The following is a 26,273-nucleotide window of genomic DNA, read 5'->3' on the forward strand; positions in this document are numbered from 1 at the left end:
AGGACAACTGGATCTTCTTGCATTTGTTTGGTTTTTTTCTACAACGTTTCGCTTCTCATCCAAGAAGCTTCCTCAGTTCTTAATAAGAACTGAAGAAGCTTCTTAGATAAGTGAAATGTTTTTTTTTTAAATTAAACCAAGGAAGTCCAGTTGCCTTCTGGAAAAAGCATCTTTGGGAGAACCATGACTGGGATGATTGGAGAATTTCCATAGATACAAACTCCTTCATACTTTATGTGAAGCCACTGAAATAAGTGGCAGTATAAAAGTATGGTGGACAATGACAGTGATATTACTCGCAGAAGTTTCTTCCTTAGGATAGCTTAGGAAAGTTGAATAAATATCACACAAATAGAGACAAGCAAACTTATTTGTTAAAGATATTAAGCAACAGAAATAGCAGATGACTTGATAACAATGGGTACAGTATTTCCCTCAATTCTTTGATCAAGCAAAAAACTAATCACTTACTGACATTTACAAAATATTCCTGCTGCCAAGTAGTTGGTGCAGAAAATTTCCACAGAAAGCAAGGAAAAATTAAAAGTGCATTTAGTACTTCAGAGAAATAATAACAGAGAGATAGTTTTTAATCTTCCTCAACCAGAGAATACATAAGATAAACAAGAATTTAGTATTGAAACATCAGCTTTATTGACTCATTAGAAATTATTAAGAAGTGTTTATAGCTGATACAAATGGAATCAGAGCATCTTTCCCACTACAGATCCAAAACTCCTGGAGCTTGGTCAGTGGTAGCCCTTGTCCTCTTTTATTATACTTTTTGATACTTATTCTTTTTTCCAATTATCTTCTTGTTTGAGATGATGCTTAACACTTTGCTGCTTGAAAGGCGGTCTCTGGCATATTTGAGGAGGAAGAATCAAAGACAGGCGCCCATCAAGTTCACAGGTCGACCGTTATACCTCTTAGAGATGTCAGCTTTTATCTGAAAGAAGGCTTCCATCAGTTATAAAATATCCTGGATTTTAAACATACAAGCTATATACCTATTGATACTGAATTAAAAAGACGCAATCTTTCATAAAATTAAGGCTGCCATAGTTAACCAATTGCCACCTCTCAGGCTCTGATTTCTATGTCCTACCTCTCCTTTCAACCACGCAACACTGTTCTCAAAGTCAGGTAATCATGAAGGACATATGAGGTTAGGTTTGGCAAGAAGAACTATGCAGTGGCTTGGATTCACTCTGGAAGACGAGCTTCCAAATAGGAACAAAGCTTCCTGCAGTGGAACAATCCTGGAAAATGACATGGTTGCTTTTAATGGGTCTCAAAGTGGAACTGCCTTAATACTCCCACATATTCTGATTCACCTGTTATAAGTCAAATTCAAACACTGCACAGCCCTAATGAGCAGCATACATATATACAGGTAGTCCTCGACTTACGAGCACAATTGAGGTCAAAGTTTATGTTGCTATGTGGAAAATTTGTTAATTGCTCCATTTTATGGGCTTTTCTTGCCACGTTTGTTAAGTGAATGACTGCAGTTGTTAAATTAGTAACACAGTTGTTAAGTGAATCTGGAAAAGTGACTTTGCTTGTCAGAAGGTTGTAAAAGGGGATCACATGACCCTGGGATGCTGCAACCATCATAAATGAGAGTTAGCTGTCAAGCATCCGAATGTAAATCACATAACCATGGGGATCATGGTCGTAAGTGTGAAAAATGCTCATAAGTTGCTTTTTTCAATGCCGTTGGAATTTTGATGGTCCCTAAGCGAACTATTGAAAGTTGAGGGCTACCTGTATTAAAAATGATTTTCAGCAATAATGGATATTTATGTAATAAAAATCAGCGAAATGTATACAGAGAAGGAAAATACTAGGGGTCTTAGTGGAGTCTTGAGTATCACTATAATTAAAATACATATTCAATAAAAGGATAAAAAGCAACATAAGAATGAATATCTAAATGACAACTTATGTACATTTTTATTTTTCTGAAAAATAATTAGTACAAGTATACATCAATAACTCTCAGACGTGCTACTAATATACACCTTTATTATATCAGGTTTCTATATGTAACAGACCCAGAAGAAGCTGGTCAGGTTAATGATCTAAATTATTCACTACAGTACAATCATTCAATTCTAGTTTCTAAAAAAAGTAATAGTTGAAAACTGAATTCAGCCTAAATATTTTCACATATCTCCGCCCCCCCCCCCCCCAATTTATCCTTCCCCTCCTGAGAACTCTGCTGAAGGGAAAACAAATATTTGTTACAAGCAAGCAAAATATCTAGCAGAGCCTGTGTGTGAAACGGCAGATCAAAGGAGTAAAGGAACATGTGGTCTTGTAGCCTGCCATCAATTCGTTAATCATGATTAAATATATTTTCTCCAGAGGCAACAGCAGTTGTTCAGAGATGGCCAATTTTCAGTAATAAATAAGTTCATAAATAAACAAATAAATGATGAGGCAGGGTTAATTTGAATTCGAATTCAAACTACCCCAATAATTTCTTCAGAAAACATAAAGGATTTTTTAATTTTTATTTTAAATGTCATTTAAAATAAAAATACATTTCAGCCAAGTATTTAATCTTTCATATTGAAGGCAAAACTGCTCTCAGACTGGCATTTCACTTCCCAGATTATCAACTAATATACTAACATCCGCATTTACTGCATTTTAAATTTCTGTTCTTCATGTTCTAATAGAATACCTTCTGTTTCAAAGCTTTCCTGAAAATGTCAGGTGATGTTGATTTATATTTTTGTTCACATTTTTCAGGGATATTATGACACAGGAGGAAGGTGCAATTTACGGCAGAAATGTAAGATATACTGAATCAAGAAATAAACTATATGCCGAACTACACAAAAACAGAAATGATCTAAAGATCTTATCACATGAAAAACTATGCAGAAGACTTCCTGGGTACTCACCAGTTTCTGAAAATCTCTGGTTTTCTCTACAAGTAAGTCAAGTTTTGGCTCCAGGCTAGCCTGTTCTTCCAGTGCCTCCTTCTGCTTCTGCACCATTACCTCCTTCTTCAGAAGCAATAGATTTGCTTGCTTCAATTTTTGGTGGAGGAGCTCAGTCACTCGATCCACATACCTGAATCATAATGGCATCCATGTAACACCTACAAACCAATTCTTATCTGCTGTATACCTAACCATTTATAGAATGAAATCTCAATTTAACGGACCTCCATTTACCAGACTTTGGGTTCAATGGGCCGAATGTCTGTTCTGATGTCATCAAAATTACAGACAATTTTTATTTGAAATGGTCTGAAAAAAGCAGCTACATTTGCATTATTTTTATTTTAACACAATAGACACATAACCACATCACATACATAACATAAAATAATGCATTGACCCAATGTGTAATTAATGGACATCCTCTGCTGTGGCACTCACCTTATGGAAAATTCTCTCCATCTCCCCAAAGATTCATCCTCTTTGGTGTTTAGGAAGTCCCTCAATACCTGATTATGTCATCAGGCTTGGGAGTCCCAGGGAACCAGCAACATTTTGAAGGGACTCCCCTATTGAGGATGACATGGTTGATATACTTAAAGTAAAGGTAAAGGTTCCCCTCGCACATATGTGCTAATTGTTCCCGACTCTAGGGGGTGGTGCTCATCTCCGTTTCAAAGCCAAAGAACCATCGCTGTCCGGACAAGTCTCCATGGTTATGTGGCTGGCATGACTAAACATCGAAGGCGCACAGAATGCTGTTACCTTCCCACCAAAGATGGTTCCTATTTTTTCTATTTACATTTTTTACATGCTTTCAAACTGCTAGGTTGGCAGAAGCTGGGACAAATAACGGGAGCTCATTCCGTTATGTGGTGCTAGGGATTTGAGCTGCCGACCTTTCTGATCGACAAGCTCAGCGCCTTAGCCACTGAGCCACCGCGTCCCCCTTGATATACTTACTCTATCTTATTATGATTTATATGCTTCACGTTCAAACAATATTTTAATGTTTAATAACAACTGTTCATATTTTTATATTGAATGTTTTTATATCATTATTTTATTGCACTGCTGTATGATGCCCAGAGTCATGTCTGATGAGATAGGTGGCTATATACCTTTGATAAATTAATAAATAAATAAATTCAGTATTAGTAGACCACCCCTACCCAATAAATCGAAGTTCCATTGTATCATTGTGATATCTCAGAATCAGAATATTTGACAAGTTTAGCTGATCAGTCTCGCCATAAAACTATCGGTAGACATCAGAGCATTCAATTTAAGTGTGGGGACCATGTCATGTTTTTGTTTTGTTTCATAGAAGTGATAAAATAAATAACTTGATAGCTGAAAAAGTCAGGGGATGGTCTTAGAGAAGCAACCTATTCTGGAACAATTTCTTTTAAAGTAGCTATGAGAGCAAAGGAGGAGAGGAAATGCATAAAATGTTGATTTAGTATTTGGAATGGAGAAACACATTTTAATCTATTGAGATAATCCAATGAACTAATAAGTTGACCATAAAGATGTTTACACCTATGTAAGATCTACTTGGTTCACCATAATGAATTTCTAGGTAAGCCTATGTTAATGCTGAATAATTGGCAGGTTGCTTCCAGTCCATGACTTGGCAGAAACTCAGGATGCTGGCCGTTCTTCCAAGAAAACAGAGTACATATGGTTAACGGATTGTCACAATATGCAATGCTATTTGTTATCCCAAACACAGCAATGCATACAAGCAGGAGATTGTGGCACCCTGTTTACCAATGCTTTATTTGTCTGAGAGGCATTTTCAATTTTCAACTATTTGTTTAGCTACTGTTCAGTGTTACAACAGCACTGAAAAAAGTGACTTACTTATGATTATCTTAGCATCCGGATGGTCACATGATCAAAATCCAGATACTTGCAACTTCCGTTGTATTTATGAGTGTTGTAGCACCCTGGATCACATGATCTCCATTTGCGACCTTCCCAGTGGGCTTCTGATAAGCAAAGCCAATGGGGAAGCTAGGTTCACTTAATGATTATGTGATTCAATTAATAACAGGGTGATTCACTTAATAATCATAGCAAAAATGTCATTAAAATGGGGATAATTCACTTAACAACAGCCTCATTTTGAAATTCTAGTCCCAATTGTGGTCATAAGCTGAGGACTCCCTGTATACTTATATCAGAAAAAAAAAAACCAAAATTTAACTGTGAGAACATTAAGCACAGTCAATTTTACCAATCCTTATTATCAGGATTGGAGTGAAAACATTAGTTTATCTACCTTGGAGAAGCCAGGATCATAAAAAGATGTTGCATTCTCAGGTTCGTTAGCTGTCCTATTAGATTCTGGATGACTGCCATCAAGGCTTCTAACCTCTCTTTGGTCTGGTCTTGCAAGATAGGTGGCGCTCGCTGGAACTGACTCACAGATAGAATGTCTGCCTCTTCACTCATCTCAGCAATGCGCTGGGAAAGGAAGATCTCCAGCTGGGAAAGCAAAAGAGAAGTAAGATTTTTTTAAAAAAGACATTGCTATTATAAGAAGCACATCACATTTGTTTCAATTCTTAGAAATAAAGCATGCAGTGTGACTGAGATGGACTGATGTGGAGGACATTCTCTTTCTCTGCTGTATGCATTTTTTTCTCCATGGTGGAGGGAAAAAATGCTCTTGCCAGACATTTGAACAATGTCTGCATCTGATATTAGGTAAAGATAAAGGTTCCCCTCACACATATGTGCTAGTTGTTCCCGACTCTAGGGGGTGATGCTCATCTCCATTTCAAACCGGAAGAGCCAGCGCTGCCTGAAGACGTCTCCGTGGTCATGTGGCCAGCACGACTAAAAACCAAAGGTGCATGGAATGCTGTTACCTTCCCACCAAAGTTGGTCCCTATTTTTCTACTTGCATTTTCACATGCTTTTGAAGTGCTAGGTTGGCAGAAGCTGGGACAAGCAATGGGAGCTCACTCCGTTACGCAGCGCTCGGGATTCAAACTGCCGAACTTTCTGATCGACAAGCTCAGCGTCTCAGCCACTGAGCCACCCTTGCATCTGATATTAAGGAAGAACCTTGCTTGCTTTAAGTTGCCATTCTCAAATTCTGTTCCATGATTGTGGGGGTGGGCACTGCTTTGTTTAAAAGAATTGAACCAGTGCACACAGCCTCACAAAGACTGATGGAAAAGGGAAAAGGTAACCTTTTATTAACCTATTAACCTTTAATTTTGTCAGTCCGCCTATCACCACCAGCAAATTGGAAATTCAACTAAAGATGTCAAGTACCTGACTGCATGTTCAAATCATTTTGACTTTAAAATCAGGATTTTATACACCGATTCCTAAGTCTTCATTCAAATGATTGAAGAGTAAAAACATATCTTAGCTGTTTTTGCATAAATCACTGTTGATCCAAAAAATCATGTTCTTCTGCATTAGATGAAACACAGGTTTACATTACAGTGAGAACTATGCTATGGAAATATTAAAATAGGAAAAAATGAGAGGGTTTTTCACAGGTTGATACAGAAGGAATTGGGGAGGAAGATTCCTGAATTTCCTTCAGAATAATGAACAAAAAGGGACCTTTATGCTCCTTGCTTTACCCAAAGATAACCTCATGCAACATCACATAGTGTATCAAAATATTCCCATAGGTGAAACCCTGAAAGAAAACAACCATTTAACATTTTAACTTTTCATAACCTATGCGCTTTCTTTAAAAAAAAATATCCAGCGAGATTTGAATGAATGCCAGTAATTTTCACAGGATTTGGCAATACGATGAGATTGCAGCTATTTCAAAAAATGAATTTGAATCCCAGATATATTTATTTTAAGGCATCTTGGACATCACTTATCTTGAAAGGCAAGGAAATTAAAAAAAAACTAGGAAAGTGAGACACAGATGGCAAAGGTAGTTCCAGGAGGGCTTTACAATATTAAAGACTGGAAGCAAATGGAATAAAATAAAAGTATCTATCATTACCTCCATGAGTTCATCAATGAACTGATTACGAGTCTCTGGAATTTCCAGAAGGGTGAAAGCATTAGGACCTCGGGCAACTCCCTCAAGGTCTAGATAGGAATAACAAGGGACACAGGTAAAAGAGAAAAATACCATTTGTTGTTTTTATATATATATAAAATTCCAAAAGCTATGAGGCAAATGCTTAGTTTCCTTCTCTGTCCATTTCCCACAATCAAACAAATTCAGAACAAATTCATTCTAAAAGGTCCCGAGCAATTTCAGTATTCTACCTAGCTCCATGCCCCTCTAAATCACCAATTGAAGTTGCAGACAGCAAATGCTGTACAAAGATGAGAACTAATATGAGTGCAGAATTATTCTGCCTGAGCTTACTGCCTACTAATTCTCATGAAAATCATATACATCTGTTTAAAATCTTTGGTAAATATTAGAAACCAAATGAAGTGGGTTATGAAGCTTTTTCCATTCACATGAGCAAAAACAAATGTAACAATACAATACAATACAATACAATAGTAGAGTTGGAAGGGACCTTGGAGGTCTTCTAGTCCAACCCCCTGCCTAGGCAGGAAACCCTATACCGTTCCAGACAAATGGCTATCCAACATCTTCTTAAAGACTTCCAGTGTTGGGGCATTCACAACTTCTGGAGGCAAGCTGTTCCACTGATTAATTGTTCTAACTGTCAGGAAGTTTCTCCTCAGTTCTAAGTTGCTTCTCTCCTTGATTAGTTTCCACCCATTGCTTCTTGTTCTGTCCACAGGTGCCTTGGAGAATAGCTTGACTCCCTCTTCTTTGTGGCAACCCCTGAGATATTGGAACACTGCTATCATGTCTCCCCTAGTCCTTCTTTCTCTTAAGCTAGACATACCTAGTTCCTGCAACCGTTCTTCATATGTTTTAGTTTCCAGTCCTCGAAAACATATGAAGAACGGTTGCAGGAACTAGGTATGTCTAGCGTAACAATACATAACATTTGCTTAATTCTGTATCATAAGGATTGTGGGTTCCAGCCTTCTTGGTGTGGGGCCTGAATTAAAAATCTCCAAATTTAATATTATATACTGTATAATATTATTGATTATGAATTTTTGATTATCATAGAAAGAATGCACAAGGAAATCCAATTTCTACATAGTAACTGGGATGGATTTTGTATAGATTTTAGATTTTCTCTGCAAACATCGCATGAAAGCTGGCTGGGTAACTTTGGGTCAGTCACTCCCTCTCAATCCAATCCATTTTATAGGATTGTTATTATAGGGAAGGAATGTTGTGCATATTCGCCACATTGAATTACTTATGAAGTAATAAAAGTGGGATAAAAATCTAAGAAAATAAATAAAACCTGCTATTAATTCAGATAGAAACTTGTATAACTGGCTAATGGAAAACACAGGTGAATAACAGAATAACAGAGTTGATAGGGACCTTCAAGGTGTTCTAGTCCAGTGGTTCTCAACCTGTGGGTCGGGACCCCTTTGGGGGTCAAACAAGCCTTTCACAGGGGTCGCCGAAGACCATCGGAAAACACATATTTTCCATGGTCTTAGGAACCGAGACACCAATTTTATGGTTGGGGGTCACCACAACATGAGGAACTGTATTAAAGGGTCGCGGCATTGGGAAGGTTGAGAACCATTCTTCTAGTCCAGTGATGGCGAACCTATGGCATGCGTGCCACAAGCGGCACGCAGAGCCATTTGTAAGGGCACGCAAGGCACTGCCCTGTCAGCTGGCCAGCGCGCATGCACGCGCTGGCCAGATTAGTTCACCTTTTTAAAAGCTATTTTTCGCCTTCCCCAGGCTCCAGAGGCTTTATAGGAGCCTGGGGAGGGCGAAAAGAGTCTCCCCCGCCCCCCTGGAGGCTTCAGGGACTGTCCCTGAAGCCTTCGGAACGCTTAAAACCACGTCCGGGTTGCTCGGAGGGTCGTTTTAAGCGTTCCGAAGGCTTCAGGGACCGTCCGAGGCTTCCCTGATGCCTTCGGAGCACTTAAAACGACTCTCCGAGGGCCTCCGGGGGGTCGGGGGAGCTCCTTTCGCCCTCCCCAGGCTCCCATAAAGCCCCTGGAGCCTGGGGAGGGCGAAAAAAGCATGTAAAAATGAGGGGGGGGGGTCACGCGTTGTGCGCGCATGCGCACTGGGGGGGTCGCGCATTGCATTATGGGTGCGGCACGCCCGCACTTGACCCCCCTGCGCTCCCCCCACTTGTAGAACGCGAGCCAAAAAAGGTTCGCCATCACTGTTCTAGTCCAACCCTCAGTGCTCAAATAGCAAGCCCTATACGATTTCAGATAAATGGCTGTCTCTTTTTTAAAAGCTTCCAGTTTTGAGCATCCACAACTTGAGGCAAATCATTCCAGTGATTAATTGTTCTAAATGTCAGGTTTTTTTCTTTAGTTCTAGGTTGCTTTGCTCCTTGATTAGTTTCCATCTATAGCTTCTTGTCCTGCCCTCAGGTACTTTGGAGAATAGGTTGGCCACCTCTTCTTTCTGGCAGTCCCTTAGATATTGGAAGACAGCTATTATGCCGCCCCCTGGTCCTTCTTTTCATTAAACTAGATAAAGCCAGTTCTTGCCACCATGCTTCATATGTTTTAGCCTCCAGCTCCCTAAGTGATACCAATAAGTTATCCGTGGTCATTTCCAACCTACATAGTTTTTCTCCCTTCCTCCAATATTGCTTATGTCAATGATCCATCTGCCAAATTCTAACCTAGAAAAAGTGTTCCATTCTCAGATTGTGAGAAAACATCAATACCAAATCAGCACCACTTCAAGTAGCTCAGGCTACTCCATTTTTTTTGGGGGGGGGGAAGGGGGGGAACCAATATCTCAATATAAAGGTTTGCATTTTTCAAGTCTTCTGTGATTGCAAATTTGCTAGTAAAAGGAGCTTTGACCCCTCTTTGATCTTGGTTTCAGATGACCTTTTGAATTCAGATTTATTTCTCAGGCTGCTGTTTTAAGAGGCAAATTAGCAGATTAATAGAGAATTAGCAGATTAATCAATCTACCTATGATTACCCTGTTCTTAACCAATCAGCTATCTCCACCTGGTGACCTCCAGATATATTTGAATCTATCATCTCTAACCATCATAGTCAAAGACAAGTGGAACTATATCATAGCCTTATATATTATGAATGATGGCTTCATGTAATAAATCCAGCACTGAAAGAAGCAGCTTCCAAACAATTCAATTAGATGTTTCTAGTTCATATGCTGGCAAGAGAAAATGCATTTTGACAACCACCTGCAATTTCAAAACCACCAGCAAGAATCCTAGCATTGATAGTTACATCAATGTATCGCCAATGGATAAAGCAACCAGCACAACTTGAAAACGAATAGAAGAAATCCAAAAAGGGATAAGTATGAACTGAAGTCTGATCTTTGGATAAGGATCCAATAACAGGAGTAAGAATCACAAATCCAATACCGCCCTCTTGTGTCTAACATTTTCACCTCTCTTTCACATTAGATCCTCTTCAGTGACAGCTGGGATAAAACATCATATTTTCAGGGATAACTTTACTGTGAAAGCTGAAGTGCCCCAAGAAAGATAAATTGTTCAAGGAAATGATCCTCAATACCTCCCATGTCTGTCAGTTCTCACCTTCAAGTGGCCTTGATGCTGAAATAGTTTCCTTATTGAGGCAGGTTTTGGAGGGGGAAGACTTTTTCAGCTTATTCCCCAATGAATTTCACTCTAGTTTATATGAATGCATATTGCTCTCCCCCTAGCAAAACAGACACTTACCCTCACTTAACATTTGAGCCATATCATCTTTCATATCTCCCCAGTCAATGCCTGAAGAGCTGCTCTCCTATGGGAAGGAAGGATGGTGACATGTGGCAACAATACACAAAGCTAACAGATTCATGATACAAAATGTTAGTTTGAATTCCTGGCCCATTACTCTATGGATGTACATAATACCTGCATGAAATATGAGCTGGTTCATAATATGTAGAAACAAGGTCTCTGTCAGAAATTTAACTTTAACTACACAAAAAGTGTCAATTAAGATTAAGTCTTCCATGACTGCAATTTAAATCTATTGTCCTTCACAAATCTTGATCCAGTTTTAAGTATGGCTAAGGTCAGAGGTGTCAAACTCAAGGCCTAGGGGCCGGATCCAGCACACGGGGTGCTTAGATCTGACCCGCAGGGCCACTTTGGAAACAGCAAAGGACTGGCCCTTGGTGCTTCTGCCAGTGAAAATGGAGCTCCATTTTCACCGGTAGAGGGTTGCAGGAGGCCGTTGCAGCTGAAAATGGAGCTGGGAGCCCATTTTCACTGGCAGAGCTCTTGGGCCACCACCGGTGCCTCCGACATGAGTGATGTCTAGCTGACAATGCCCATATTGGCCAGTCCCCTCCGCACCCTCCCCCACAAGGTCAAACACAACCCTGATGTGGCCCTCAATGAAATCAAGTTTGACACCCTCGCTTAGGTATATTACATTCTAGCTTAATTCTGGTTTGTTTTTGTTATTTTACCCATAAACATATTAGCAATCGCAATCCCGACTGTCCCAAAAGATATTTGCAGCTTGTTTAATAAACATGGTTAAAATAAATCCCAGCCTAATGCTGTATTTGAATACATTCCCTCTTAAAATTGTGTGGCTATGTACCAACATCATCCACGTATAATGTACAGCCAACATGTTTTGACACAGTACTTCTGAAACTTGCAGGAATACAGACTTAATATACAAGCAGGTAGATATGGAAAACACCCACTTGAGCCTCTGGCTCCAAAGAAATTCCCCAATCTATCTCCTCACTTCCTCCTTCAACTGAGATACCATAATCTGTTGCCTCAGAGATAGATACTGTTTCTTCTGTTCCAAAGTCACCCCAGTCAATCTGCAACAGGAAAACAAAACTGTCACCAAATAATTTGGGAGGTATGTCATGATTTTAAGGTGTCCCCCCCCCCTTTCAGATCAATTCCTATGCTTTAAACTCCTATGTGTCTTTTTTTAAAACTCCTAAACACAGTTACTAGGTCATGAGTTTCACGCTTCTTATTCTTGTTTACAGAACATGAAAGCAGAAAATCCATCCCTTAACATTTGGAAGCTTGGGACTTTCTGCGCTGGCCACTTAGAATGTTGATTATCTGGGCACCCATCTGGCCAATAAAATGAGACGAATTTCAGATATATGAGGACAACATGGGACTATTTTAGGATAATTATTTCTACAGATGCTGCATTTCTGTTACAGTAAGGATTCTTCTTTGTGAAATACTGTTCCCTTAGAGATTAAACCCTCTACCATTTTTATTACAATTCTGGCACATATTTTTATTCATTTCCGCATCTGATACCTCATGATGGTAATCCTCTGTTAGTCATAACTGCTGATTTATATTGTTTGCATATTTTAATATATTTTAATCTCTTTAATGCTACATCAGTTTTAGGACGTTTTAAATTATGTAACAGTTAGTATAAATACCTTTTTTGTACAAAACATATTTTAATATTTAATAGTGCCTGGAACTGTATGGCTGGCCGTATCATATGTAAGCATGGCTGGGCTGAAGTCCTGCATTCTTCTTCTTTTTCCCATCAGCAGATGCATATAAATCAATAAAAACGTGTACAAGTTCCCATTCCCATTTCATCTAAGCACAGAGCTGAAACATGTAGGCATTGAAGGACTGGGAGACCAGGTAAAAGGGCAGGTCAATAGAAATTCCAGCTAAGGCAAGTAGAATCGTTCTAGCACAGAATTAGAAACAAACAGAAACCACCACCACCCTCGATCAAATTATAGGAAGGAAAATGTATGAATGTGCAGAAATAGACAGACTACCAATGGAAATGAAGGAGCGTGCAGAAACCAAGTACTATCAAATCTGAAACAAATGGTATTTCTGGCTTGAGAGTAAACATAAAACTTAAGGTATAAATGGTAAAAGTATTATATATATATAAAATAATATATATATAATAATACACACACACACACACATGTATGTATGTATATATACATACCGTGTTTCCTCGAAAATACGACCTGTCCTGAAACTAACGCCTTGCCACGTTTTTCGCATGGGCAAAAATATAAGCCCACCCCTGAAAATAAGCCCCCTGGACAACCTCCCCCCCTCTGACCAGGCAGAGCACCGCTCATCGACCTAGCGGTATCCCGAAGGCACCAAGCCACGGGAGCTGGGGTGGAAGGAAAGGCACTCACATTGCTTGGTGCCTTCGGGATACCGCTAGGTTGGGGAGTGGCGTTCTGCCTGGCCAGAGGGGGGAGTTGCCAGGTGGGGATACCCCTAGATCAGTGCATGGAGCTTTGTCCGGCTGGAGAGGGGGTTGCGCAAGCGCCAGACAGAGAGTCTTCCGAACAGAGTTTTCCAGCAGCCAGCCCACAACCATAGAGCGCACTCCTAGAGCAGCCGCTGCTGGAAGACTCGGCAGCCGAGTTTGGAAGCCAGAGAAGAAGTTATGCTTGGAGCGCAGTGGGGGCAGAACAGGCGCTCTTGCAACTCCTCTCTCCAGCCGGGCAGAGCTCCATGCACTAGCCTAGGAGGTATCCTGAATGTGCCAAGCCGCAGAAGCTGGGCAGGCAGAGCACCACATGGCTTGGCGCCTTAGGGATACCCCCCTAGATCAGTGAATGATGCTCTACCCATCTGGAGAGGGGTTTTGCCGGGCGGCTGCTCGTGAGCATGGTCACCTCATGGCTGCTTCGCCCCTGAGGCTATGCCCGGCTCTTTGGGAGCCAGTTCGCAAGGGAGCAACTGCCCTGCAACCCCAGAACAATAAGCCCTCCCCTTATAATAAGCCCAAGGCCATATTTCGTGGGGCAAAAGAAAATAAGACCCTGTCTTACTTTCGGGGAAACACAGTATGTATTTATGCATGTATGTATATGTATATGTATACATAGTGTATTTAAGTAAGGATATAATTTAAGGTAGTGATATGGAGATAGATTTTTTTGTAAATAGGATTGTTACAAAAGATATGGATACCGATATGGAAAAGCTGTTATAAGTGTACATTTGTGTTTTGTCTTTTAAATGTTGGAAAATTCAATAAAATATTTTTATTTTTTAAAAAAAGGAAAAAGAAATGGCAGCTAGAGACACAGAAAGAATTGGATGGCCAATGGCGCATTCAACATCTAACAGCAGCATAGTGAGTGCAGAGCCAGGGGTCATGTGAAGGAGGGGAAGGAGGAGCGAAAGCCGAGCTATTCAAGCCTTTAAGCGTTTATTATCACCAATGCCCAGAAAAACAAAGTTGTTTTGGGTTTAAGTTTGACCAGACTACAATCCTCTCTCAGAATTCTCTGGCCAAACCTCTGAACCCTATTAGATTTATTTTATCAATGGAACACAACACATTTTTGTATCTGTAGGCATACCCCAACAAATCATACATTGTACTTAGTGAAAAAGAAGAAAATTCTGAATTTAATGCAGACCCTCAAAATGGACAGAAAAGAAATGTGCGGTTCCATTATCATATTCTCAAAGAATCTGAGATAAAGATTTTATATTAAAATGTATTTTTTTGTGGGGAGAGAAAAAGGTGTTTTTTAGATTCTGTATATGTTATTGTGTCCCTTTGGTCCCCTTCATACATACCACCTCTTCCTCGACCATTTCCTTCACTTCCTCTGTCTTTGGCCGTTCCACCAATATTGGTTTGACTCCTCGCCTCCATTCATACACAGTGGTGTTGCCTTGAGCCTGCACATGTCTCAGCAATGGGACTACTTGTTCTGTAGAACTAGATTATACAAAAGAAGCCTCAGTTTGCACTTTGTTAGAGTTTGTAGAAGCAAAGATGATCTTCACCCTCTTAGAAATACATCACACGTTACAAACTGAAGTAGCTGGAAAAAGAACTTTACGTGTGGGTTGTGTGGTGCTTGCAAACTTCATCCCAGGATCACAGGGATTCATTACAGGGCTCAAATAAATGGAGCAGCTCAAACATTTTTAAGGGGGGAAAATCTCTAATTAATCCATGTTTATCTGACTAATTAGTACATCATTGACCATGTCAACATTTCCCAGGGTTTTTGTCAACAGCTTTTCTAGCTCAGCTTGAAGTTGCATATATTCTTCTTCTGAAGTACAGCCTCTCTCTTCAACCACAAAAAATACATCATACAACCAGACCTATCTGAATTGGACCCCTTGGTTACCTAAATCTATGCAGTCTTTTCTAGCCAGTCTCTTCAAGCCGGAGATCTTTTGCAGTCCTCTTCATTCAGCTTTTTCTCTTTTTTTTACATGGAGGCCCACTTTTGACACCTCGTGTTTTGGCATAGACCTACTGTCCCTTTCCAGTTCATCGGCAGATTTTAAATAGTGAGGAAAACCGCTCCCAAAGTTATTCTAGACCTGTGATAGCGAACCTATGGCATGTGTGCCTTCGGGCCTTCTGGGCCCAACAGAAGTTGGGAAACAGGCTGATTTCGACTTCCGGTGGGCATCCAGGGATTTTTGCCCTCCCCAGGCTCCTGGAAAGGATCTGGAGCCTGGAGAGAGTGAAAAATGCACCTCTGGTCTGACCAGAAGTTGGCAAATGGGCCGTTTCCGGCCTCCAAAGGGCCTGGGGGGGGGGGGGAGATCGTTCTTGCCCTCCCCAGGCTCCTAGAAAGGCTCTAGAGCCTGGGGAAAGCAAAAAACAGGTCCACTGTGTCATCGTGCCAAAAGTGGGGGGGGGGGGTGTGCATAGAATTATGGATATGGGCATGCACGCACATGACCCCCTGCGCCTCCCCCTCTTTTGGCACACAATGGCAAAAAAGGTTAGCCATCACTGTTCTACAACCTTTCAGCTTATAAGCACCTACCCATTGCAAACAAATTGTACACAGGCCTGGTATAGGTTGATGGCTTCCAAAAGTCCCTTGGCACCAGCTCCAATCTCTTCCAGTTGTGTTGGCAAATCTTTCACTAAAGCTAGGAGCTCTTGATGTATATCATCCCCCTGGTTGAAATGGGACATATAAAAAAACAAATGGACAATGTTCAAAAGAAGGTTTGCCAAGGCCTAGTGGGTTTAGGAGCTTAACTTTGAAGCTGTGATAATTAACCCCCTGAGCTTATTCACTCATGAAAAATAAATGTGATTCCTGAACTTTTTGCCTTATCTCCAATTCCTTAATGGGAAGGGAACCTGAAGAAAGGGGACTGTGGGATCATGGGACATGTCTGCACGGAGTCTAATCATGTGTGTGTGTGTGTGTGTGTGTGTGTGTGTGTGTGTGTGTTATTTGTGCTGATAAATAAATAAAGGGAGACTAGTATAGATCTATTTCGAGCTATTTAGCTCTCATCAGTTAGCCATACCCTTACTGGGATTTGAACCTTATATATATGGCACAGATTATATATATATATATATAAAATCTGTGCCACCTTCAACACAGCTAGACACATCACAAGAAGAGGATGCAATCAAATTTAAAAATCCATCAAGAACCATTTTTCTCTACTGCAGAAAAACAACCACAACAAGCCAACAAATTAGTTGAACTGGGGATAAACTTTCAAGGTCTTAAGCAGCCCCCATCTTCTGCCAAAATGTTCAAGGTAGACTAAAAGCATTGGGGAAAGCATCCCTTTATACCGTAATTCCGTACTGCTTGCAGGAGCTGCAGAAACGCTCCCTCATCTCAGCTGCCGCCAGCTGACACTCTTCCTCTTTCCGGATGTATTCTTGTTGCATTTGCTGACATTTGCTGATTTGTTTCTTGAGGGAGGGGATCTCATAACTGACATTTCGCACCAGGAGGCTGGCCAGTTCCACTGCAGGAAAAAATAAAAAAGGGGCAGTGTGTTTCACCCTGCTTCTGCGAATGAGCAAATGCCTGATGACATTATGGTACACAAACTGTACACACCCAATCAAAGCAATATAGATCAGGAACAGGCAACTTTTCATTGGCCAGGAAATATACCTTTGAAAAGCACCATGTTTTTCAACTGAAGGCCACAGCAAGTAGAGTGCAGATATATTGATTTACCAGAAAGGAAGACCACTCTGATGTTAGGTTCGCCATTACTCCAAGAAATGAAGAGTGTAGGAATAAAATGATAAATAGAAAAATAAAGTACAGCTTCCCTAACTTGTCAAAACTAGATTGCCATGGCTAAATGCAACTAAAATTAGAGATTCCTAATCAAGGGGAAAGTGTGCATTTGTATATAGATAGTTATACATGCATGCATGAACATTCCAGAAACCATGCCCCCAAAAAGGGCAAAGCTGGACCAACATACATGTACCCTCCCACACACATGAATTAATAACTACCAATTAAAAGTAATTGCCTATAAATAATATACTCCCTTTATAGAATTAATTGATCTCCATCTGTATATAATAACCTAATCTCATAGTCTACTCACATGGCTATGCACAAGCACTTCTAGTATAAAGGAGCAATAAAAAGAATGGATAGTTGCATTGAGACAGGAAAGAAAAGAGATTGTGGGAATGGAGGTGAAGCAAAGGAAGCGTAACTGGACTGGGAGAAAAAACAGGGAGAAAAACTCTGTCCATATGGTACACAAGAAATTCAAATTTACAGCATAATCATCCCCTGCCAAGCAAAGACTAATCTTCAAGGGAGTTATACTTTTCAGTACTGGTAATTTGAACCTCCTACCCATGACAGTTGGTTAATAAAAACAACTGAATACAGAACTAGCCATTTGGTAAGAATAAAACAGATGTTGCTTTAACTTTCATGACAAGCATACTAGAAAAAGAATTGAGGTGGGTTAATTTAAGTCTGCCTATTTTTTCTTCTTTGAAGAAACAAACTTGTTAATGAGAATTTGGGGAGGGGGGAGCTAAGCCATGAAGATTACTTTTAACCAATATGTTACATGATAAATTCCCAAACATTTATAGAAAGGAAAAGTCACCTTCTAAACTCGAGATAGTATCTGACTCATGGCAAGATACACAAAATACAGCTCTTGTAAATTTACATTTACTAAGGCTTTTAAATCCTTGAACACACAAAACTATTTGATATAAACCAAAGGCTCAATACCTTGGCCTTTAAAGAATTTTGTTGCTGCTGAGAGAAAATTAATATCTCTGCAAGTCTTTGGATATTTCTGAGGCTTACATGAATCTTTCATTTGGTTCTTCAAACATTAAGGAAGATTGGAAGGTAATTCCAAATATTTGAATTGTTTATTCAGTCAATACTGATTCAGTTATCTTATAATTATGTTTACAGTTATCCTTGGAACAGAATCGGGAACAACCATTTTAGTTCTGTCCAATAGTTAATGTCCAATTTTGTTTTCCTTAGGGTATCTGGCTCAAAAATAAAATAACAGCTTTGCCAATGTATAAAAATATTAAAAAGGGTTTACCTGCCAAGCATGGTGTATGGATGAGACGGTTTTTTGCTAGTATGCATGCAGAATGACTGTAATAATTAACACAGCAATAAGAAAAGAAACCTTATTTAAAATTTGGGAACTGTACTGAGTTGTATAAGTTTTCAACTCAGGAGAGGTACATCAACAACAACTGGGATATCTTTAAGGATTAGATTCTGGATTTATTGTCAAGACACTCAAATTCTAAATTAATCCTTGCTGGTGAATTTAACATCAGAATTACCTTCTTCACTCTCATTATAATTTACACTTCTTGACCAACAGGCCCCCCATACGTTAGGAAATGTAATGCAAAGAACAATGAAATTAACAAAGAAGAGTAGAATTTGATGACTGTGCAAGTTGGTCTCCTTATCCTAAATAGGCAGATTATTTTGGATGCTGAAGGAGAACATGTAGGGCCAACCAGTGAGAAGGGGACCCAAAGGACTGACAAAAGGAAGTGAGAATCATCTATATATTTTATGTACCACCTCCATAACCCAGACTGAATTGTCAACTGCAACTTCTCACATAGGGCTTATTATTTATAAATCTTTCCATATTAATTAAAACATGTCTTCAGCAACATATAGTGCTGCTTAGAAAATCTCCAGACCTTTTGAACTGCTGTTCCCCCAAACATATTGAAACAATACTCATAGTTCTTGTTCACTATGGCTGATTTGAACAATATGTTGCAGATGATTCAATATATCTAGGGAGCACCACACTGGAGGAAATTTTCTCAGAAATCAAGAGTATCCATGTGACAACGATTCAGCTAAGTAACAGAATAGTTAGTACTATTCTAATACTATGGTTATTATTAATTAATACTGTAATCAATAGTTAATACTATTGTAATACTATAGTTAGTATTCCATAGGAAATACCAATCACTTAAGGTTGATTTTCCCTAAGAAGAAACAATCATTCATCTGTAAACTGCACAAACCTGTAGGATCCCAACCCCAAATAACATGACAAAAATATTGAAGAAATGACAGAATGACAGAAGGGATCTTGGAGGTCTTCTAGTCTAACCCCTTGCTCAGGTAGGAGGCACTAAATCATTTCAGACAAATGGTTGTCCAATCTCTTCTTAAAAACTTCCAGTGTTGGAGGCAAGTTGTTCAAGGAATTTAAATGTGTATTCAGTAACATAAAGAATGCCACAGAATTTTCCTATTCTGATGCAGAACTTTAGTAATAAGAATCAGAGTGTTGAAGCTAATGAAAATATTCTGGAAATGTGCAGATTTACAAAATTATAAACATCTAGTTATCTGTATTGAAGATATACTGTATTTCTACTCTGGCTAGGAACCTACAAAAACCACTTAGGATTAGTCACTAACAAGACATATAAGACCTGCAAACAAATATTGAGCCTAGAAAGGAAATGTATAGGTTGATATAAAACAACAGACAAGAAAAAGCTCAAACTCAAGCACTGTAACTTTCAGGTAGAGTAGAAGGGCTCTTGCTGGTGACTCTAGAACAGCCTTCTCTAGTCTAGGATCCTACCAGATAGCCACAGCACTTAGACTTATATACCGCTCCACATTGCTTAACAGCCCTCTCCAAGAGGTTTACAGAGTCAGCATATTGCCCCTAACCTCAACAATCTGGGTCCTCATTTTACTGATCCTGAACGGACAGGAGTCAACCTTAAACCGGTGAGATTTGAACTGCTGGGAATTGGCAGTCAACAGAATTAGCCAGCATTCTAAGCACTGCATCGCCGCAGCTCTTATATATAGATTCCCTATTCAGAGTGGATGCAGGAGATAATTTGGAGAGTTAAAATTTAATAGCGGCACCTAGATTGGGAATGGCTGCTCCCATGATAGCGAACCTATGGCACACGTACCAGAGGTGGCATGCAGAACCGTCTGTGTTGACACGCGCTCCTCTGGTTCCGGCACATGTACCGGTCAGCTGGTCTTCGGGTTTCCAAGGTTCCGGCACGCGCAAAGACCAGCTGTCCGGCACGCGCAGAAGACCAGGTGACTGGCGCGCACATGCACACCGGAGAGTTTGTCTTCGAGCTTCCGGGGCTCCGGCCTGCACACGCACGTTCCGGTTTGGCCACTCAGTGCCAAAAAGGTTTGCAATCACTTGTATCTTTTTGAAGTCTTAAACTCCTTTGTGCTTAGGGACTGCAGACATTGAGAAAACACTACTGAGTAAGAGAATATACTCTAGATTCAGAAAGGACAATACGAATATGGAATGCTTTTCTTACGTTAGAGCGATTGTCTTCAAATGTTAAGCCTTCTAATCTCTGAAGGTGTTTCTGAGAGGAGGAAATGTGATTTTAATTGCTGGTAGGCAAGCAGTGTAAATACTGAATTTATATAGCCTTAATTTCAGGCTAAAGAAAGGAGAGGAGTTAGACTCATTAAGAGAATTGTGTACATTTCTGTGCAACACAGGGAGGCTGTGTTTTGCCTTACCCAAGTAAGTGTTATCCTTTTCATATAGTGTTACAATTTCTTGCCAATCCTGTAAAAGAGGAGCAGAAAAGACAATGAAAGGAGGAGACTATTGCTGTGATATACAGTCTGCAACCCATTTTCCAATCATTCTAAGGGCCAGAATGCCATCTCTCAGACATGAGAAAGTATAGTTACTATAGCATCTCTTGCACTTTGCCCTTATTCTTAAAACTGAAAAAACCCAGAAGATGCTTAAATAGAAAATAAACCAGGAAGAAAAATTTAATTTACTGAATGAATAAATGAAAACCGATCAAAATTATGAGAGGTTGAGCTAGCTCTTCAAGGATTTCCCAAAGCTCTATTAAATCAAACAATAATAGCTCACTGCTCCATCTAAGTAGACTGAAACTCATATATTTACTTCCCCCTCTTTCAGGTTCACTCAAGCTTGTCTGTTATCTATGTAAGAGGGCATTACAACTGCATCCATCTCAATATAACTTGATTCATACAGCCTTAATCTATGATCTAACAATGGTTTGTTGAACAGTGATATGATTCACATTCTTACATGCTTAACTTTAACCCATGGTTTACACTCTATACCGAGTGCATTTTCATTTAAAAAAAGCATACAAGTGCTGTGGGTTTTAGGCCTCCCCATCACCACTCCTCATATCCAATGGTATGCCATATTTATGTTTGGCAGGAGTTACACTCTTTTGGGGGGTCTCTTGGACTCACAGGTCTGGTCTAATGTGAAAATGGCAGTTGAGGTTAGAGGCCTTTGCACAAATACACTCAGAGGGCCAGTTGCCCCTTCTTGGTTGGGAGGTACTTCTCAGTCACCTATGGATTCATCTAACCCAACTTGCTCTACAAATGGTCCTCGACTTACAACCGCAATTGAGCCCCAAGTTTTCATTGCTAAGCAAGGAATTTGTTGAGTTTTGCCCCATTTTATAACCTTTCTTGCTACAGTTAAGTGAATCACTGCAGTTAATAACACAGCTGTTAAGTGAATCTGGCTTTCTGCTGACTTTACTTGACAGAAGTTTATAAAAAGTGATCACATGAGCCCAGGATACTGCAAACATCATAAAATATATAAGTTGCCAAGCAACTGAATTCTGATTACGTGACCATGGAGATGTCCAGATGAAAAAAGGTCATAAGTCACTTTTTCCAGTGCTGCTGTAACCTGTCACTCAATGAATCATTGCTAAATCGAGGATCACCTATACCTGGACTACCATTCAAGATCATCCGGAAGCTGTATCTAGTCCAGAATGCAGTGACATTGACCAGTGATCCCCAGCCTTTGCAGCTTGGTGGGCCGGAAGAAGGGGAAAGAGAGGGAACCAGGCGACAGAAGCATGTGCAGGTCCACTCAAGCAAGAGAGAAGCCTTTGGGGCAGTTTCACATTCCTTCAGGTTTCTCTGTGCCAAACTTTTACAAAGGGACGGAAGGCCTGAAGCAGTGTGAAATCACTTCCATGAAGCTTTTCGTCCATTTGCAAAAGCTTTTGGTGCACAGAAGCCTTTGGGGACATGGTCTCATGCTTCTTCAGATCACCAAGGCTATCTGACACCCCAAAAGCGGATTGGGTATTCTGCACAGGCAGACTCAATTGTATCAGCAAAGCTGAGGGTGCGCTCATCTCACTCAGCCTCTGCTCTCACTGCTTCGCCTTTGGAGCATTGAGAGCAGACAGATTAGTGGGCTGGAAAGGGGGGGGGAAGGGGGAAATGGCCATGTGAGCGGCAGGCCAGGATGTACACATGCAGCTCTACTCATGCAAGAGAGAAGCATTTGGGGCACAGCTTGCTCGAGTTGAGCTGCGCACACACACAGGTGCACACGAGCCATCTCTTGTGTGGCCCAGTTCTGAACAGGCCACAACCCGGGGGTTGGGGACCCCTGACGTAAGCAGTAGTGATCACATTACAGCACATCCACCTAACTGCTGAATGAGCAGCAATAACTCCCATTAAGCTTCCAGATGCAATTCAAGGAGTTGATCATCACCTTTAAAGTCTTACATGATATGAGGCCAGGCTAGTTTTAGGACCACTTATCCACCGTGGTTTCTGCCTGTCACACACAAGATCTGTGATGGTTGACATGCTCCAAGACCCCCTGGTGTTACCTGGTGAGGCCTGGAAAACACATTCTCTCTGACAAGGCATATGCCTCATGGCACATGAAACAACCTTCTGCAGTGATACAAATGGCTCCAATCTCTTGGCCTTCAGGAAACCAAAGAAAAGCTGGCTTTTACCCCTGATACCGCATCCAGGATTTGATGGGCCAGGCCATCGTGGTTAAAGTTTTACTTGTGTTTCAGTGTTGTGGGGGGTTTTGTTCTAATTTTATTGTGTTTCTTATTATTTTTATCAAAGTATAGAACCATATAAGTTTGCTTAATAATAAATCCTGTATAAATAATAATTCAGATGCAAAAGTTCTCCACATTGTGTTCTGAAAGACAGGAGTTTTAGAATATGTTACATTTTGGTATACTATTTCTTGGACAGTATTCCACAGAGTGTTTCTGCCTAGATTTATTGGATAAATATGCCCTTCATCTTCGATTCAATTTAACGAATCTTTTGTTGGAAGTGGATAAGAACATGGAAACTTGCTATTCTTGATTCAACTGTTGAAAAATCCAAAGATTAGTAAATTGCTCACTTATTGAAGGAACTTTAACAATCAATAGAGTTTATATGTCATGTTAAACTATATGTGGTTGTTTTGGTTTAGCACAAAGAAGTGAACCTTAATTAATTAAACTTTAATGTTTTATAATTCATGGGTATAGGTTTGCATAAGTAATATAGAGGGGAACAACCAACTCTTGGAAAATGTGGAGTTTATTGAGCGATGTGGAATGCAAAATATGCTGTTCTCCTCCTCTGGACGACTCACCTTCATTCTCTGTGACGAATAGCGACCAAATATGTTTTTAGAAGAGGCTTCTGTCCTCTTGAGGATTTCCACAATTCTGATGCAATGAAAATAGTGTATATCTGGAATCAGAGACAGAAAGACTGTGGGATTTTGATTAAATACATTTTATTCTATATTTTAAAAATCTTATTTTTCTTTAAAAAATAAAGAGGCAAAAATCCCAAGCTTATTATTTAAGGTTAATTATATATTCTAAATACAAGGTTAATTATATATTCATTTAACAACTTCCATAAATACTCACAAGCACCAGACAGAAGGCATTTGATCTCTTCATTTTCTGGCATGTCCTGGATAGCCAAAGCAATTTTTTCACGGATGATGCGAACCTGAGCCTGCCATTTCAGGCTGCAGTGTCGCCTATCCACCAGCCAATCTTCAAAAAGAAAAAAACACACATCAAAAGAAAAGCCAGAAAGATCACACATCTATTCCAAGTCATATTTATGTGTGTAGTACTTTTAAAGCAGACACTTGTTTCAACAGGGCAAATAAAGAACACAAAGAGACCTACCAAGCAACTTGCTGGTCTGTATATCAATTGGCAAGTTCTGATAGTCCTGTTAAAACAGAAACAGAGTGATTTAACAAGAGTCTCAAAGAGATTTAACTCAGTGAAATTACTATGTCAATAATATGCTAACCCCCCAACATATTAACTCAGTGAAGATCTAAAGGAAATAACATGTCCAATAATATTAATCTATTAAAATACTAAAATATATTGAATTAAAATGACCATTTGATGCTTAATTCTTGCTCCAATTACTGGTTTTACACACCACAATATGCCAGGGTTTTTTTAAGCACTATTGACTTCAGTGGGCTACAATTAGTAAATCATCTTGAAATCCGTATGTGCGAACGGAGGTTGTAGCTTACACCCACTGCATAGATTATCTGTCTTTCCTCCAAATGTCTTAGATTTCTGTGACCATGTTAACAACCCGCATGCTTACACCAGTGTCTCTCAATATCAGAAACTTTTAAGTTGTGTGGACTTCAACTCTCAGAATTTCCTAGTCAGAATTCCCTCCTAGACAGAAATTTGAGGAATTGAAATTCACACATTTTAAAGAGGCTTTGATTGACAAACACTGTATTACACAAATGTGAATAAAATGTTTTAAGAATCTGCAGCTTCCAGGGTACAGTATTTTAAAATAAATAAAAGCAAGATGTCTCTTTCACAGACAATAAAATTGCAATTTTAAAAAGTAAAGTGGTTTTGAAACAGAAACAGATCCAAGGCTTTGGATGCCTCGAAGTGGAAGACTACCTCTACAGATTAAAAAAACCCTGAATGAAATCAGAGGTTTGAGCCCTTCTGTACACTTTCTGAAAGATTTTTATGAGCCAGTGTTTCCAAAAGTGTTATATTTACTCTTGGTAACTGCATCCAGGAAACTAGAATTATAAGAATTAACGGAGGAAAGTACGTGGCATTTCTTTTTAGAATTAAACAAGGGGAGTTTAATGTAGGTGCAAAATGGGGTCTCCTGCATGAGTAGAGAGTTGGAATAGAGGACCTCTAAGGTCCCTTCCAAGTCTGTAATTCTCAAGCCTAGAGTGATTGCGGAGCAATCTCAGGAGGAGGTGTTTACCCCCCCCCCGCCCCAATAACCCAAGTGCTGTTACCCATCGACTCCCCCTTATCATTACATGTTCTTTCCCACCTGCATAATGCCTATTGCCTCCGCCGCCAAAAGAACTCGCTTCTCTTCAACGATGCTACTCTTCCGCCTCAACAACCAATCGAAGCAGACGCAGGACGGAGTTCTTCCGCCGTAGCCAATAACGAATGCAAGTTCCAATATGCAGAGGCCGCCTTCTGTGGGAAGTGAAAGGAGGGAACTGTACAAGGCCACGCATCATTTCTGTGATTGGCCAGCAGAAACTCACACCGTAAAAAGCTCACTTATAGCAGAAGAAGCGGAGGCGGCGGCAGGGGTGGGGGCGCTGCGGACGGAGCGAGTGAGGGCAGAGGAAAGCAGTTAGGAAACGGTAGCGGTCGGCAGGTGGTGCTCAAAATTTGCACACAGATTCTTTGACGAGGCTACTTTTGTATTAACGAATTGTGCACGTACAAATTTGAACCCTAGTGTAGATGAAGCGGAAATGCTTCAGCTAAGGACAAGACCAGTAGTAAAAGGATTATCGAAAGGTTTAAGTCAATCCGCAAATTATCGTAAGGTGAAACAATTATCTTTATTCACTAGAAAAACCCGTCAGAGAATAGTATTCAGATATTCGACAGTTCAAGATAAAACGGTAGTCATAATTTCTTCATGTTCTTTGGTAATCCAAGGCTGTCCATTACATCAGCTATTTATTACTTGGATGCTGAGAAATGATTACACAATGAGACTGCCTTCAAGTAAATTAAAGAATAACAGGACTGTAAAGTCACATTGGAAAATAACTTTTAATATTTTTGTTTTTCAAAATTAGCCATTTCTTCCAACCAGAAGTTAATGTTGGAATTGCATAACCTAGT

General features: G+C 39.9%; 1 protein-coding gene across 1 annotated transcript; it reads right to left on the reverse strand.

Annotated features, from left to right (window-relative positions):
- Positions 1-630: 630 nt before the first annotated feature.
- Positions 631-25,599, reverse strand: CDK5RAP3 (CDK5 regulatory subunit associated protein 3). Its single transcript, XM_081933298.1, has 14 exons — positions 25,453-25,599; positions 24,291-24,336; positions 24,021-24,152; positions 23,735-23,835; positions 20,818-20,866; positions 16,581-16,759; positions 15,802-15,938; positions 14,582-14,726; positions 11,710-11,835; positions 10,721-10,787; positions 6,955-7,043; positions 5,248-5,453; positions 2,919-3,090; positions 631-949 (listed from the first exon to the last, which is right to left on the reverse strand). Exons 1-14 carry the CDS (start codon positions 25,456-25,458, stop codon positions 884-886), a joined length of 1,521 nt encoding a protein of 506 aa, XP_081789424.1. The 5' UTR covers positions 25,459-25,599; the 3' UTR covers positions 631-883.
- Between the last annotated feature and the right edge of the window lie 674 nt (positions 25,600-26,273).

This window comes from Natrix helvetica, assembly GCF_964273705.1.
Source record: "Natrix helvetica genome assembly, chromosome: Z".
Lineage (NCBI taxonomy): Eukaryota > Metazoa > Chordata > Lepidosauria > Squamata > Natricidae > Natrix > Natrix helvetica.